The 19,015-nt window shown below is 35.6% G+C and overlaps 1 protein-coding gene across 3 annotated transcripts in view; it reads left to right on the forward strand.

Annotated features, from left to right (window-relative positions):
- LOC139970035 (NLR family CARD domain-containing protein 4-like) overlaps positions 1-19,015 on the forward strand; it is a 545,770-nt gene that overhangs the window by 395,925 nt on the left and 130,830 nt on the right. The window contains exons 7-9 of one of the 3 annotated variants that reach the window (XM_071975611.1): positions 651-856; positions 6,597-6,676; positions 12,063-12,121. The exons of the other annotated variants lie outside the window; for them this stretch is intronic. Coding sequence (XP_071831712.1) covers positions 651-856; positions 6,597-6,676; positions 12,063-12,121 — 345 coding nt within the window. The remainder of the gene's footprint in view (positions 1-650; positions 857-6,596; positions 6,677-12,062; positions 12,122-19,015) is intronic. 3 annotated transcript variants of the gene reach the window in all.

The following is a 19,015-nucleotide window of genomic DNA, read 5'->3' on the forward strand; positions in this document are numbered from 1 at the left end:
TAAACTGCATTTTAATTATAAGAAACAACCTATTGATTTAAATATAATTCTTCAAACTCTCCTTATACTTTATAAAAACCTGGTATTAGTTAGAGTAGAAGTTTCCTTTTCATGATTCCTATAACATTAAATTACATTTTCCTTCTGAAAGTTCTAAATAAAAATACAAATAAATTTGATCAATATTTTTCTTCAAAAGATAGATAATCTCAATTATTATTGACCCATTTCTTATAAAATTCTCAACCCGTCATTGAGATTTGTTTCCTATTAACTAATAAATAAAAATATGTAGCCTCGCATTCTTATTTTATTAAACCTTACTAGCTATAAAAACTTTAATGAATAATTTAATTGTAAAACAATCAAACTAACCCTTTAATCCTACATTACCACTTTATTTTCTCTAATCTAATGTAATTATTCCTGTTTATATTTGTGTCCCCATAAAATCAGCCCCTTATTTCCGTTCTAATAACTGATTCCGTCTTACAAATAAAACACGACCTTAATGTCTTAGTTTATCGCTTTATTTTCCTTTATCTTCTTTTCGTTATTTTAATTTTATTATAATTATTCTAAACCTAACCAAATCCAATATATTTATCTCCATCTACTCTATTATCAGTAACTCTATTCTTTCATTCTAGATTCCTATCTCCTGTGTGTTGCTACGGTCCTGCTCTCCTAGAGTTGATGAGTCTGGTCTGAACCTTATCCTTGAGTCTGGTCTCTCTCTCTCTATCCTGAGTTCTCTCCAGGAGCTGTGGATCGGTGACGACAGGAGACTAACTAATGAAGAGTTGGCGGCCATCTTGTCTTACTCCTCACAGTGTACAAGCTTGAAGGAGCTGGAGTAAGTATTCCGGTGTAGATGTTAGAATCATTATAACAGTTAAACAGGGAATTAATTTAATAATACAAATTATCAATATTAAACAAACAATAAATACTGTGAAGTCTGCTGTATTTTAATGTCAAGGATTGGATTCAATGAGTTTAGTTGGATTTATTTCAATAATTAGGTCATCGTGATTGGAATTCTGTAGAATGTTATGATTAATAATACAAAATATAATGGATAAATAGGGAATATTTTAAGAGGGTGTTAGTAATAGAGGGAGGGGTGCAGGGGTGGTGGTGGTGGTTTAAATGTTCTTTGTTTATGTTAATGTTAAAATTTAACGAAATAGGTTTTAGAATTACAGGAATATTTATTAGGATAAAATAAGAGATATATAGACAAAGAAATTGGATTTTAATAATTCTAGCGAGTGAAATTAATATTATAAAGTAAAGTTTTATAAAGAATAACTGTTAATTTTGACTGAAACCTCCGAAATAGTTTATTTTCAATTATGTACAATTAATTTAAGAAACAAAAGAGATTAAAATTGTTATTAATTTTAAAGTAGTAAAATGATGGCAATGAAAATGGCAATAACTTATAACTTTGTTTGTATAACTCCTCATAATTGTGATCAGATTATGACACTCTAGCAAAACTGAAATGTATACAAAAGAAGCAACCAATAAAACAGTTTTAGTTGTCGAAATTTAAAAAAAACAGTTACGCAAAATAAGTTAACAAATTGAAAAAAAATAAACGTTAACTAGAAGGAAATAAATAATTGAAATTGAGTTAACTATAAAGTTAAAAAAAAACCATTTTTGCAATAAATATAATTAAAGGCAAATCTGTATCTTATAATTTCAGAGGTTCAAATTTAATCCATTTAAAACTACATCATTTTCTTCTCTATAGTTTGAAATACAATGTTATACAAAATAAGCTAAATTAATATTCATGCTAATATTTTAACATAATTATCAACAATAATTTAAAATTTAACCAAGAGCTTTCAGCTTTGTATAATTCATAACTTTAAACAAAAACTGTTTAATATTTTAATATTCCTCGTATTAATGTTACTTCATACTTCATTCGATCATGACGTCCCTAGTTCCTCCTTTACAATGCAGTGTTAATTAATCCTCCCAGACCCATCCCCCCCCCTTCCACCCCCAACCAACCCCTCCTCTCATTCCTCATCTTGCCCTGTTTGGTCTTACATATCAAACCTCGTAAAATTTCTCCTTTCCATCCTAACCATTCACAAAATAATCAGTGACAACTTCAACTTACAGCTGACGTGTTACTAAGAAAATAATTCGCACCCGCCCCCCCCCCCCCCTTCCCCCTTTCTCTACCGCGCCTCACCCAAATCTCGAAAGAAAAGAGAAAACTATTTAGTAGTTACATAAATGAAATAAATAACAAAAGAAAGCTGCTTTACATATGTTATAAGTGAAACACCGCCATTCCAGGAATAACTAACCGCCGGAAAAATATCACTGGAAATAATACATTTTGGTCTTGCTATAAAAAATATATAACACATAATGTTTATTCTAGACTAATTACCTTACCCCAATCCCAGTGTGCTCTTGGTTAAGTTTAGTCTCGCCCCTCTGCCCCACTCCCCTTCAGACACCTTACCTGGACCCGCCACCACTCTCCCTTTGACACCACCCCTCCCTACCCGTCGTACATACTCGTTTTTAGATGGCCCTGGCCCCTTCAAATCCATTCCATGTTTCTATCCGATAACATCATCACCGTTTTAGTACACACAGTAGGCCTACTTTGCTTCAACAACAGTTTTCTACACAGACGGTTGATTCAAACAATTTATTTCTAAAGAAAAATAAGTTAGCAGTAGAGATGACACACCTGGATCTCCCGTAAATACCTAATTAGCATAACAATAGATGACCTTACAGTAGGTAGTTGAAGCTAATGAATAGAAAGATAAACGAGCCACGCGTCTAGTGTACATCTGGAATGTTGTAACTGTCATACAACGAAACCATGGAAACTGACGCTAAGTAGGTCAGTCTGTGTCTAGCAGTGGCTGGGAATAATGCATTTTATTCAATACGGGTTAGCATGTCATATGCCGAGATATTACGGCGTGTTTTCATTATTATTCTTTGTTTATATATTTTAAATGAGTTAACTTTATTTCCTTGGTTGTTTAATAGATCCCTCACTTGCTCCTCTCCCTAATTTGATAGAAGGATTGTTTTATTTCCCTTTCTTCGTTTTTTTCCCTTTATGTACTTCTCGTTGGTATATGGAAGTCTGCCTAATTAGCACATAATTAAATAGCCCTTAATGTAACTCACATATCTAATATGTGACTACAAACATTGCGGGTTCTTAATTGCCTAGTTTATGGAGAACACTTTTGTTCTGTGAAGTTGATTAAACAGTTAAAAGGTGGAGATAAAATATTACTCGTGTTTAGCAGGGAGAAAGATTCGTTTGATGAGATCTTTTATCTTTTTAAATATCGAATTATATACTGCACTAGTTCTTTTTTATCTACACAGAACAGGCGAAAATTATTAAATTATTCTATCGAAGATTAAAATGTATAATGGATAACGACAACTAGAAATCGATTTCAAATTTGCAACTGTTTTTAGCGAATTTAGAAAGGCTTAGAAGGCTGTCATCATCGCCCTCAGACTTTCTTCCAAACGGTTTACATTATTGTTATAACACACGCTAACAAAATGAAGTACAGATTTCTATCCCCGGTACACAATTAATGAACCTACAAGTTAACAATCACAATAAACACTTATACAACTGTCAGGGTCATATCCAGGTCGTAAATATGGCCACGGTTCATTTAGTTTTGTTGCTGAGAAGGAAAAAAGAAGCAGTTATTCACTTCTTGAAATTAATTCATTGCGTCATAATTTGCGATGATTTACATGAATCATGGTGGTATGCTTATTAAAACTGAACAAAATTATATTGTCATAGTAACATGGTCGACAAGTAAAAAGAAAAAGAAAGGAAAATAAAACAGAAAAGAAACCGAAGGAGAGGTGTTATGTTCCTGGAAATACAGTTAGTAGAGATCTGTGGGTTATTGTATTCCGTCGGTCGCACATCCGGGGTTTTCCTCCCGTCAAATCGTAGCGAATAGAGTGAAAACATGTAAAGTAATTGTGTCTAAATATCGCGAGTCTACGCTTTCAGAACGCATGAAGAGAAACATGAACACTCTATGCATATACCTCTATAGGCATAAGAATGCAATATAATAGTAAAGTAGAGGAGCCCTAATGTAACAGAAGCTAAGCGATCTTCGTAGGTATTTTACAGATGTTGTATTTTTAATTGTTTGAGATACTACAGTAGGCCTACCTGCATATTTATGATTCTGCGTCATGTTTTGCTTTGTTCAACACTTACTTTTGCTGGAAAAAGTTTTAATTTCATACTGCAAAGAATCATATCTTTCTAATGTGCAATTACGTAGCACCATGCATCTGCCTAACAGCCTAACCTTTGTTCATAGAAAGTATTGATGTTGCAGATCTGTACTTTGGAGACTTGAACAACAATCATAGGCCTACTGGCGAGTGAAATTTGGCTAGTAGATTTTTAGTCACGGTCGCCAAATAGCGATTACTTTCAAAAATAATTGTCGGGCCTGAAAAACTTCACAACATGATTTCTCATGGTAGAAATCATGGATACTTTTCATACATGGTATATGGATTTGCCATATTGAATACAAGAATCCTAAATGATTGTGAGGTCAAATCTCCTATAGGTCACCAGAGGTCAAACTCTGAAAAACCTTTTACATGATATGTAACGATGGAAATCGTGGATACCACTAATACTTGGTGTGTGGATTCATAACATCGAGTACAAGACCCCTATTGTATTGGAGGTGTGTATAGCCACGTACAGTAGACTGACCTGTGTTATCATGTCATATTGTTATTGTAACAGCTAGTTCTGGTTATACTAACAAGCAGAAGTCTAGTGCATTGAAGTCATAGAAATCTCAATGCATTTTGCATTCTGGTTATCTTTGGAAAGGAGGGGTGGGCTCCAAATATGACTTGCGTCCGTTGGGAGGGGTCTAAACGGGGAGAACCCTTTTATTAAAATATAACCTTTAATAAATAGTTTTCAATGCTGTAGCAATATAAATTATTAGTGCAACAATTATTTCCAATATATTGCCATTGTACATTGTATTGCCATTGTACATTGAGTTGTTGTGTCCGCTATAACCCTTACATTATATAAGATTAGTGAAATATTCGAACGCGCCTGTTTTAACCAGTCACTGGATAGATACAGAAAACTAACGATTGTAAAAGAAAACGTTTTTCATAAGTAGTAGCAGTATTTATGCGTTAATTATGCTAATTAGATACAAGAAATGTAACCAATATATTTTCTTTCTATGTCCGGAGCAATATTTTACATAGAACTGGGCAATTCAGGTATAAGGTAGGATGATACTGAGCTAGACTTGAACATATTAAATGGATATTATGGACTATCTGTTACCGGTTAATCAAGATAATTTCATTTCATGCTCGATAAACTCAAGTGCCCTCTTGTTGTTGTGTGTTTGTAACAAGTGTCTTCATGTCTAAAAATTTGCTATCTGGCTTCAAAATAATAATAATGATAAAATATGCAGTTCAAAAGTACCGGTATATATAAAGAAAACTTTTGCTGAAAACATTCAAATACGGTACTTGAACCTGTGGAAAGGAATGCACAGATTATTTATTTTGAGAGGGTTTCAGATAATTTGACAGTCTAGTGGTTTCTTGCGTAAAATCAAAGTCACATTTTCCCCTGTCCCTCAGTGTTTGTGCCTCCATATTCCAATAAAATTTTCTTTTGCGATTCAACGACGACGGCATTAGTGTATTCTTAAAAAAGTATGACCAGAAAGTCTTAATAACTCCTCGGTATGAAGGGGGTCGGATATTTTGGACACATGCAACTCTTCATTGAGAACATAGTTGAATAGGAAGATTCGATTGTGTAATGGCTAAGGTCATTATTATCAACTCCACAAAAATGTTATAATTTTGTACAATTTGATATAGATCAATGACAAAAACAATGCGTGCAGTGTGATATAATTATGAAGGTTGATATTGAATAAATACTTAAATAACGTTGGTATATCATAGTAACAATTTGTGATTAACTTCAATCCGAGATGACAAATTGTTGCGTCCAGTAAAGAATGTTGCTATGTCCTCGACCCTCCTATCCCTGTACCTTCTATTTCTCCTCCGTTTTAGTGCAAGATTGTGCAGGTTTGTCATTCCGAAATTAAGTTGAAAAATGTAATTTGTAGCATCTTAAACTATTCTGAGGTTAAGAAACAATTTTCAGTTTTAAGATTCATAATTTCTAGATTTTATATTTTACCACTGCACTCTAACAATCTCAGACATTTTAGTTCTCATTTAAAAGTGAGAAGGGTTCACGAAAACGATCTATATTATCAATCAATTTACCGAAAATATCATACGATAAAAATCACGTGATCCGAGCGGAAAATGGCAAGCGGTTGTTACAAGGATTCGCTCCGTTTACTTAGTTTATTTTGTACAATGTTGTATTTCTACATGTTTGTTGTTTACTTTGTTTATCTTCAATGATTTAGTAAACAATTAACCTGACTAGGAGGACATTCTTTCTACGTCTTCTACATCTTACACGATGATTATTCTACTTCTCTCCATAGGTTTGGTGCGGGCTACACTATGCCAGACACTATTCCGGTTGGATCCATTCCATCATCCTTGAAATCAAGAAATGTGAAAGGTATTGTCACAATGACGTCATAATGGACACACTTAAAATGTCTGACATTTAATTAAGGCTTTACCAACTATGTGAATTTCTTTTGACTTGTTGATTGTTGTTGATTTACATACAAGAGAGTAATGAATCAGCAACACATGATTGCCATTTTATATGAAGGAGACACCCAGGTCAGAGTCTTGTGATAGTAAACAACGAACTGAATAATAGAAATGTAACAACACTTCATATTGCTTGGCTTAGTTGATTTAAGAGATAAGTCATATTCCTTTCATTTCGCTCCTTCGAGATCACTGCACTATAAGTATTTTGTTAGTAGCCATCACATCAATTGATGCTTGCAATCTCTTTCCAAAAAGTAGTGGTATAATGCACTTTGGGCAACTTAATTACACAGCGACAATGATTGTGAAAGGTTTTGAAGTAATGTTGTGCCCCTCGGAGTCTGTCAATCCACCGCCCCGTAAAACACACACACACATTTAAACACATTCACACCTGTGGTATTACACCAGAAAAAGGGGAAGTTTATACATCAAATGATACCTTCTGAGGCATAATTTGACTTATATGACTTGACTTATTATCCAATATCTAAGTCTAAACGCAATATTGTTTTTTAACTATTGTAAGTTAGTTTTTAATGCGTGGCGGTGGGGTGGGTGGCGGGTGGGGGCTGGGGAGACACCCCATAACTCCTTTGATCGGCGCTTGAAAGAGTACAATATACATGTATTGGCAAACATTAACATCCATGCATGATTTGTCTTGAAAAAAATAATACTAGAAATAAAATGCGGGTTGTTATAGTAATACGCTGACGAAAGTACTGTAAGAGTTATAATTCAAAAACGAAGAAAAAAATGAATCGGTCTGTCTGTTACTCCCTTACGTCTATGTTTCCACAGATTTGGATAATATTTGGCTAAAAGAATGAAGCTACTTACAAAGGCTTTGCCTCCCTGACCCCCCCCCCCCCCTCATAACGGGGAATAACAATACTCTCCGCTGAAAATTGAGTTCTTCTCATAGATAGATTTCTTTGTTTCAAAATTTCTTAAAAGAACGAAAAATATCTTCAAAGGGTGCAGCTTAAGTCCAGCGGACCCCACCAGCCTGCTTGGAATACATTATAGATACTGTAACTAAAATTTATTAATTACTTCTGTTTTGTGTTTTAGTACTTTAAACTCGCTACGAGAGAACAAGGGATATGACCTAACGCAATAACTTATGGAGGCTTCCCCTCGTGGAACCAACCAGGACTTGAAATATATTCCAAAGAAAGCCCCTCAATCCCGCTTGAGCTATCATAACGTTCTGTACAATCTTGAAGTTAAGTTTCTTCCTGACAACCCTATTTAAAAATTCTGCAGCTTCCGGGGACTTCGCCACACACCCTTTAATAACATTAAACAATCGAAGAAAAATATCTAATTTACGTTTTCGGTCTGCATATCTGCATACAAAGCGAAAAGTGCGTAAAACAGGCTTTATGCTTATTAATTATTCAAGCCATCAATACACATATTGTGTATCAATTCGGTACAGTTTTACATCGGCATTAAAAAACGTAATGATGTAACCAGGGAGTTGTTATGGAATAACAACTCCCTGATGTAACGATCTTCACTTTATTCCATTTACCGCGTGTTATCTGTCGAAAGTTTTAACTTAATATTTTTGTTTGATTTTTCTGCTAAACTGTCATATGCTAACTGTCAGATGCTAAACTGTCATAATGAAAAATTAAATATTAGAGTAACCACTAATCTTGCAAGTAGTAGTTAAGAGAAGGATTCAGATACAATTCAAGTAGTTGTATTTATCGGTCAACACGTAAATACAAGAAAGATCATTAATGTGTTTTATTGATTGTTTTCAACTATTTGGTCCACCATCTTGTCTACAGACGTCTAATTTTTGTTGTAGAAGTTATAGGATTCATTGTAGTCGTTTAAGTGAGTTATAACTAACCGAATGCATTACCAGAAAGAACCGAATACAGGCGAGTGGTTGGGTGCAGGAGTGGGGTATAAATATTTGGCACCGCGCTTCTTGCTCATGTGCTATTTACTCGTTGGTTGTTATGGTATCTCTTCTTTTTTGAAGGGGGGGGGGGGAGTTGGGGGTGGGTGATTTAACTAAGGAGCTGCAGTATATGTGCGTCTTACTGTTATATTATATACGTCACTAGCCAAGCACATATGTAAAATGTACATAAATGGCAGATCACTGTGCCACCTTACATTACATCTCCGAAATATACGTTTTCAAACAATAGTCCTGTTGCTATGAACAACTATATTTCATGTTTTGATGTATCATAAATAATAAGGAAAATGCACATGAAATAAAGAAACACCTTGCATAAAAATAGTTGCGACTGTTTCTTTTACTACGATCCAGGGTTCGCATTAGCCGCAGGATTGCGCGATTCCCACAATTTGATTTCAAATCCCGCATGTCAAAAGTTGCCAAGACTGGATTTCCCGTAATAACGTTCTGCCGAGTCAACTTGAATTAAATATACATTTCGGCTGTGACCATGTAGGGATTCATCGCTAAACGATCGTAATTGGAATAAACGTTTAGTAAAAAGCCGTGATTGTTTTGGTTTTGTTTTCCGTCTGTAATCCATCTTATAACATCCCGTAAATGTCCTTGCCAGTCTTTCCTTCTATTAACAAATGAATGAAAACATATAGCAATTTTGAGAATTCCATTATTCACGCATGCACGAACGTATACAGAGTAGCTACAACTACGGGAGGAAGGCACTTGCAATATATGAACTACCATAGTTAGCTGCTTTCTGAATACAAAGACACGTGCACTCGACAAACTTTGTTTGGGATAAATCCCCACAAATCTCCGATTACATGGTAACCTAAAATCACAAAGAGTCAACATGGAAATCTAGTCTAACCATCTGTTTATTCGCTTAAATTGTGTCGCAGTTAGCCGGCGCTAAAATATTCACCGAATACTTTCGTTATTGCTGTTATCTTTGACCCCATAGTAGTCAACCACCAGCCTACGTCAATGGGGAAAGCTAGCCTAAGAATCTGCTTATTTGCTCAAATTGTAAGGCAGTTGTCTGGAACTAAGCTATCCATGGAATACTTTCATTATTACTGCTATCTTCAACCACATGCTAGCCTAACACGACATCGTGTTTTGCACACACACATACACACAAAACGTAGCCTTGTATACAACTTTCAATTAGCTATTGTTAGCAATTGTTTGGAAAGTACGTGCTATGTTTTGAAGAGGTATAGTATCGAACGTACACAGTTGCTGCTGCGATGGATTAAAGATTTCAATTTTGAGTAGTGTTCACCGGTATAATATTTTCGTTTTCGGTGTTGAGTGCTTTTATCCACACAGGAAAAAGAACCATTACGAATGGCTAAAATTAGAAATATTAAGCAATTCAAACAGCCATCTACACTACAAGAAAGTTATTTCATTAAAATAATCTTCCGTATTCGCGTGCATTGATTAATAAAAACATGAAATAATGAATTTTAAGCACTCTCGTAGCAGTTACGAGATCCCCCCCCCCACCCCCTCAGAAAGCGGGTACCCGTTTTGTGTGTTTTCGATTCGGGTACACGAATGTTCGGTCGGGTATCCGGGTAACCGACTCAGGACTAAAATGTTCGTACTCATTAATTAAAAATAATGCTCAAGAGAAAGTTTTCATCCTTCGCTAGGATGAAGTAAATCATCATGGAAGCAACTACGCTGCAGGGTATGGTAGTCTCTGATGAAAAATGGAATTATCGTTCGTGACATACTCTCAGGACATCGGAAATGGGATCACGTGATAATGACGATGATTTGTCTAGTCCTGTAGCGCCATAATTTAACTCAATAAAGTAATTCCAAATACATGTAGTCTTTTTCTATGATCAATATTTAAATTATTGGCTTTCATGATCTTTGATGACGTCACTAATGCATTGTAATATAAAGCTGAACATCTTGGTAACCTGGATAGCTTTACAAACATCACGAGCAATCAAATGTTTCATTTCTCTGTACAATAACACATCTATACTGATATTGTACCTACATTCATTATTTAAATTAATTAATAGTAATGTAAATACATACAAACCTCTCTATCTCCACCCCTCAACATAATTTCTCAGACTCGTACACAGTGTACGCTCTTTAATTGTTCTGTGTTTAAAGGACACATCGAGAATCTCATTGTTAATGGTGGAGTGACGTCACTGCTGATGATGTCATCATTGATTAATCTCAAAGACATAAGTAGTTAGTGTTACCAACACATTTGCCCAATCAATTAAATGCTTTACTATTTTTGACAGATGTGTGTATAATAGCTGCTAAATGATCTCGTGATAACAGCTTAGAGAGAGATTCGGAGACGATGAAGTCGAAGTCAAAGTCAGTTTGTGCATTATTTAGAATATTCTAAACCGTCGATATTTGGACTTCATTTTCTGAAACTCTCATAACGTATTCCTGCCCCCACCCCCACCCCCACCCCCTCCCCAATCCTTATTCCTTTCCACTTTGCAAAAGCGATGTGTCAGCTATCACCTGCACCGTGTTCCTACACCTATGATTTATCTTAGTACAGTTTGAAGAACATTAAACAAAGAAACCCTGCGTGTAAAACAAAAGTAAGCTCCCTCTACCGAACTAGAATGCCCTTAGATCCAGCAGTCCTCTTACATGGAGACTGGCTACGTGGTTATGAAAATGTTTTGTTTATTCTTTTACATACATAATTTAACTTCAAATTTGCTACTAAACAAATCCCCTTTTCATCTTTTAACAATTATTTTTAAACAGTGTTTAATTATGACGTCACTGATTTGAGTGTTCTCTGATCCGTTCATCGTCTCATGGATTATTATTCTTGATCTGAACATCGAATACTCGACTATCATAATTTGGTTTCTCAATTTAGTCCAAGACTTGTTTCTGTTTGAATGGGAGAATATGTTTTCATTTAGGCTAATTGTATAATTGATCAGATGTATTAATGAGATGATAACAATTCTAACCTGATTGGATAAGAGGATAATACTTGTAAACTGATCAGGTATAAAACCGAGATGATAATGATATTAAACTGATCGGTAGTCCTACTAATATAGAAGGGTTGTTAACTGATCAGCTATATTACTGATATGATAATGATAGTAAACTAATAAGATCAAAATTAAGGAATCAACTAGATTGATTGCTCAGCTGATATGAAGTTATCATCGAGAGCCAACATAAATCAGTTGAATATAATGTTTATTACTTCAGTCCACCCACCCCCACCCCCCCCCAAACAAAAAGAGATTACAATTGCAGATGTGTTTTAATCAATTCCGTTCATTTTATTCATCAGTATGGAACAATAAGAATCCTGATTTTCGTCGCCTGAATCTACAGACCGGTCAATGGCAGGTAAGAGATTGTGCACCTTTCTTACAGCTATTGCTCATAATGCATTCTGCTCAGCTAATTTGAGCTAAGCTGCTCTCTGTGTTACTTTACCAGTAAATATAAAAGTAATATTATGATAACGTAATCGGTGAAATGCAGTTAATAAATGGTAGCATTAGAATTATAATTAGATAAACAGAAAAGAACTTAAAACAACATAAATTTACAGATATCTTCTTGCTCCTGTTCTCAAACGTGGTCAGATTTCTTATATGAATGTTGTCGTTTATAACTGAATGCCACCCCGTGTGTCCCTTAGTGGCTTTCAGAAACGAGACACAGATGCTAAGTTTTCATTTAATCAGGATTGTGTTAATATTTTGCTAACATGGAAGAAAAAAGACTTCATCAGAAAATAGTGAATATTTATGAATATTTATCTACTATATTTACTGAAACGATAACACAATTAAGTCTTGCTAATAAATTAACTTTGTTCCTTAAAAAAGTGTTAGGGTATTTGAATTATCAATTGCTTAAAGTATTATTTATCCATAATAGGGTTTATTAGTGACATTGAAACCAATAAACTCTCAGCTGGTATATTATTCTGAATGCAAGGGCGGCGGAACCGGGGGGGGGGCACAGGGATAACGTGCCCCCCACTTTTCCTCTGGTTAAAAAAGTGCCCTTTTTCTACATGAAAATTTCTAAATGAAAAAAGAGTTTACAAAGCCAAACCCACGTCGAATGAAATATTTCGGGAAGTTTTAAATGTTTACTACCATACGCGTAGGAGCCCAATTTGATTTTGGGGGCTGTAACGACTTGCCCGAAAAATATTACCAAAATTTTTCGCGCGCTCCGCGCGTTCAACATGTTAATTTGCATATCAAATAGGCATGCGTTGGTTATTACATCGCATGCCAATAACATACAATCATTTGCCGTGTTATTACCCTTCCATATTGGTTAGAATTATTGGCAAAGTCGTTACAATAATAATGATCTTAATAATATCAGTTTAACCATTGAAAAACACATAGCAAATTATTTTTCTTTCAGTAGGTGCCCGAAAAATTCTCAGCATATTGCCCGAATTTTCACAAAATTTTTGGGTTGGCCCCCCCCCCCCCGCCTCCTACACCTATGTTTAGTACCACAAGGCTTCTAACATTCTGGTGAGTACCATTATGCATATTCAATTTGCCAACAAAATCCTAATGCATTTCCAAAAATGCCTTGCTATATTACAGTGTGACTTTGTAATAAGCAGAAGCCATTTATAGCCTATATGAATAATGAGTATAGTTTTAATATCCCATAACCTACCCCATCCTTTCGTATTTTGACATATTTCATTTGCTTTCGTGCATGTATCGATCGCGTGTGCAGGGACTTGGACTTTATAATGATTTCACCTCATTTTGTCTCGAAAGAAAACTTGTTCCTTGTTTCCCAATTTGCACATTAGATATTACAGTGCTAGTATGCATTGTTTCCTTGAGCGGGGGGGGGGGGGGGGGCGTTGATGGAGTGAAGTGTATACGCAAATAAGATGATACAATAAGAGTTGTAAAGGGTACTAAATATCAGGCTGCATCAGTCCAATCGAATTTCTGCAAAGTGCCCTTCGACGTTGGTGCCCCCCAGATTAAAAGTGCTTCCGCCGCCCTTGTCTGAATGGTAATGCTTGCTATGATCTTGGTCATTTGTGTATATGAAGGGAGGAAAAGCTATTTAAATTACTGACATTTCAAGGACTCCGATCTAATACTCTTTTTTTTTGGGGGGGGGGGGGAGCTGGGTAAGGGGGGTAATATTATATTCGTGTAAAATGGGAATAAATTAAAAACATATTAAACTCTGTAGTATACTGTGTAGCTCTACTAACCCGTTTCGTTGTTCTGTTGTACGGAAAACATGATAACTGACACATATGTAATCACTTATATGAATATAAGATATATTCGTATTATTTCCCGCGTGTTTGTAACAGAACAGATATAAATACATTCGACGGTTTAAAAGATGTCAGGATTCGAAGGGGAGGGTTGTGAGGGGGTTGGGGGGGGGTGGAGTGGAGTGTCCAACTCGGTTACTGATAATCTCTTTTAATATTTATAATTTGTCATCGGCTAATTGTTTATTGTATCTTGATAATTATCTTCAATTGTTAAAGATATTATATTGCAACACCCGGACCCTGCTGCTTCATTAATCCCTAACCATTAGTGTCTAGGATGTGGTGGAGAGTTAAGGGCGCCAAATAATACAGAAGCAATTCACGTTAACTTTTGTATCACGTTTATTACAAACGTAGAAACAAAATTATAAAAATTTGGAAGTGAACAGAAATACATATCTTTGAAATATATTTTTGTAATAAAATTGTGTAAGTTAATCATGAACATTGGTATGGTAATTAACAACTAAGCATATCATTTCAACATTTAGTAGAACACTAGTAGCGTGTATGAGTTTGAAACAACGTAATTGACATGACCGACGCTGCTTAACGTTTCCAACATACCACTATAAATCCTTGTGAAACATTGGTATTATTCTTCTGAACCAAAACTTAGCTGTAGTAAAAATCAATGACATTAACAAATATCTTAATCAAATAATGTCTTCACCTAAATGAATGTACGGAACATATCCCGCTTTTACGTCACCATATCTATGAACATTAAATACGAAACCGTAGAATGTTGTAAATCATGTGCACCGTTCTTGTTTATGTTAATTTAATTTCGCGGCAAATGTTCATCATATCACATACAGTTGTCGTGAAAACAGTCCGTTTAGCCGACCCTGTAGCTTACTGTAGCTGCCCTTGCATATTTGTCTTTGTATCAGGCTCCCTGGATTTCCCTGGTTATGGTTATTCTCTTCATTTCTCTGGTGTAAGGAGAATTTGGTCTTCCATTAACTAAAGCTGCCTATTACGTCATAGGTTGTAAATTGACCAAACCGTAAAATATTCGCAGAATTATTGGATACCCTGCAACTAACTAAGATATCTCGATATGTTGTCACATTGACGTGACTGCTCATGGTTAGTGAATTATTTGTCGTTCAAGCAGATTTAGACAATTTATGTCCCATAAATTTATCGTCATAGATATTTGTTTTGTTAAAAAAATCTTACTTCAATCATCCCTGGTGGACTGAAGTAACAGTATGTTTTCAAGTCCTACTCATTTCTTTAACTGTAAAGTTTGCTATACCAGCAGATTGTAGCAAAAACAACACAACGTATAGAAGTGCACTTTTGCTCATAGGCGTACGGGACCATTTCGGTTTGGGGGGGGGCAGAAACTTTTGTGCGGGAAATTTCCCGTGACACTATCTAAGCGTAGCGCCACCATCGGTTGGCGCGTAGCGTACAAGAATTTTTTTGGCAAAATATGCCTCTCAGATTGCCTGAAATGGCACTTCTGAGGTCTTGCAAGTTGCATCTAAACATTCTTTATTTTATAATCTCACGTTTAGAAATTTACACTTCCCCAAAAATTTGGTAAATTAGAAGAAGAAAAAATGGTAACATCACTTTTACGGGGAAAACTAGGACAGTATATTTTTTAACTCCTATTTAGTTACGGTATTTATTATTTTAACACAGTACTCATCTACCCCCAGAAAAACATAAATTGTTCAACCACACGTAGGCGGGAAAATGACGCTGTGTCGGGTGAGACTGCAATTTGTCGCACAAGAAAGTATACAAAATAACAAAGAATATGATAAACCTGTACTTTTAGGATTGTAGGCACTCCCCCCCCCCCCCCATCCATGAAAAAGAAAATGTTTCTTATATACACTCATGTCTGGGATGTCCAGGTATACAGTTGACTAGTTAGAAAAAAAATGTTTACTGCGGTTTTTTCACTTTAGAGACTGCTAATCTCCATGCATGCTTGTCACCACGATTGTGAGCGGCGTTCCCTGTTAATAATTTTGGGCGATAGTGCAAAAAGCGTGGTAGCCCAGATGAGCTGCGCTTACGGTGGTGTTACACGGAAAAATTCGGGCATCATGATGCTAAATAAAGAAAATCATTAGCCTATATTAATATTAATGTCACAAAACAAATAACACAGAACCCTCTCCACGGAATTTTCGGGCAAAAATATGAAAAAGATTCGGGCAAGCTACTACATATTTATATATATATTTTTTTCTCCTCTTAGGCTGCCCGAATTTTTCAGGACTTTTGCCCGAATTTCTTGTCCTCTGGAAATTTGGGGGGCAGTCTGCCCCCTGCCCCCCCCCCCCCCCGCCTCGTACGCCTATGCTTTTGCTACTACTTCTTTTAAGTTCAACCTTACTCAATTAATAACTCAAATGTATCCAGGTAAATGTTTCTGCGACCGTTTCCACGTACACTAATGTGTATAAAACATTAAATACCTGTAGTTTATGGTCAGAAATGAGGATGAACTGGCAGTGTAACGGATGGTGACCGATGCGAAGCAGCGCGATTCAACATTGTTGTTCTTTGTATGGTTTTAAAATCATATCAGAAACTGTTTTTTTTATTGCCTATTATATGTGTGGGGAGTGTATAAATAAACAAAATTCCTTGTGAACATCCGACTCACCGTTTCCCAGAATGCGAATGGTGGACATTTCGGCGATTGACATAAATGAAGGAAGAGGTGATACGTTTGTTGATAAAAATGAAAGAAAATTGAGGACTATTTTGTAACTTGTGAAAATATTTTATTTGTGTTTTGGAATAAACTGTAGAAGAAGATTTTGCAAATGTATTTTTTTAGTGGCGCCAGATTTGCGCTGTGGAGTAAATCATTACCGATGATTCGGTGGAGCTGTGATTAAGTCACTTCCCACGCACATTTACACAAGAAGACCATAATACCAGTCAGAATGTGGGAGCAATTATACTACTGCTTCGTTCTGTTGTCTAGATACCATGGTAACCAGAGAACTGGACACGTATGTTGTGACGCTGTATACGAACACAATGTTGAGAAAGATCACGCACATGAATCTATTTTTTTTTTTTGCGTCGCTGATATGTATGCTAAGCCTTTGTCGTATATTGCTTTCTGGATTTTGTTAAAATCATCTAAGATTTACAGTAGACTCTCTTTTGGAGAAGCTGGATGGTCCGTTTACAGCAATGGTTGGATGACAAGACTAACTTAACGGATGTAACATTTACATAGCTGTTAACAGTATCGACTTAATTGCCATCAAATAGCACTCAAAAGCTTTCATCAGTTTGATGATTTTTTATAATTTGGATAGATGCTTGAACTCATTGGAAACCTGTTTTTTTTTTACCAGCATCGGAACTTAAATAACACTTATCACATTTTTCATAACATGTATACATACCAGCTTCACCTTCTTATACATGTAAGAATTGGGGCTGAAGTTGTTTCTATTCTGAAATCCTGCTGAGACTAATACAAGTGGTCAGATTCATAGTTCCTACAATAATATTGCTATACCGTTGTTAAAAATAACATTACACTTAGAGTTTCCGTAAGAAATATATAACTCGATTCTATTACAAAAAGTCCGGCGCATATATTGTTCATTTCCTTTCCGTTATCCCTAGTATAAATATAAAATATTTATAAATAGGAGAACCAAAGACTAGGAAATAAAAAATATGTACATCAATATGAACATAAATATCAGAAAGTGAAAGATTAAAAATTAGTTGAAAACTTATGTTACTAAAAATAATCTACAAAAAGGAATCAAGTCATTCTGTTAGAATAAACTTTACAGCAAAGCAAAAAATAAATAAATTAAGGGCTGTATTCCATTTTTTGGGGCAAGATATTAAGATTGTGTACATTTCTGTTGGCTATTACTAAGACCCCGGTCACACCTATAAAATTGCATCTTCCGACCATCGTTTCTTAACTATAGTCCGACCATATTAAACTAACTACGATATAGCGGTCACACGTATAAGGCAAGCCAAATGCTCAATAAATCGAGAAACATGGATTTTCGGTCGAAAAACCATGTTTATCGGCCGAAAAACCATGTTTATCGACCGATAAACATGGTTTTTCACCGAAAAACCATGATTTTCGGCAGATAAACATGGTTTATCTGAGAAACATGGTTTATCGAACCATAAACAGGGATTTTCATTAGATATTCCATGTTTTTCTTTCGAAAATCCATGTTTTTCTTTCGAAAATCCATGTGTATCGGCGATAAACCATGTTTATTGGCGATAAACCATGTTTTTCGACAGATAAACATGGTTTATCGCCGATAAACATGGTTTATCGCCGATAAACATGGTTTATCGACTGATAAACCATGTTTTTCGTCGAAAATCCATGTTTATCGGCGATAAACCATGTTTATCGACCGATAAGCATAGTTTATCGGCGATAAATCCTGTTTTTAATTTGGCGACTGATGAAAATTTACCGGAACTACTTCCAAAACTCTACATGTTATGTTAGTATATATATGATAAATATTTAGTTCCGAAGCCGCATGTGGGCGAGCCGTACGCAAACTTCTTTACGGGCCCGGTCCTTTCCATAATTAGGAACAACGAAATATGGCCCCTGTTACCGATGTGAAACTGTTCATGGTGTGCACCGGGTTGTATCTCCTGATAAATTCTGCGTTGGCGCCTTTGCCGAATAGAGAGGAGAGAGTATCAAATTCCCAACCCTATGTTGACAATTTCATACACAGACTTTCCAGCTTACTGCGGAATTTTTGTACTGTAATGTAAATAAAATCTTATATAGCGCACTATACGCGCGATGCATCTGTGCCCTTTACAAACAATCTAGAAAATACAATGCCAAAACAGGTTTGACTTTGCTTAGCCATTGGACTATTGTAAGCCTTTATATTATGCAGTTAGGCTATTTCCATAGGTTGTTTCCTATGACTTTA

Source organism: Apostichopus japonicus, chromosome 7 (assembly GCF_037975245.1).
Source record: "Apostichopus japonicus isolate 1M-3 chromosome 7, ASM3797524v1, whole genome shotgun sequence".
Lineage (NCBI taxonomy): Eukaryota > Metazoa > Echinodermata > Holothuroidea > Aspidochirotida > Stichopodidae > Apostichopus > Apostichopus japonicus.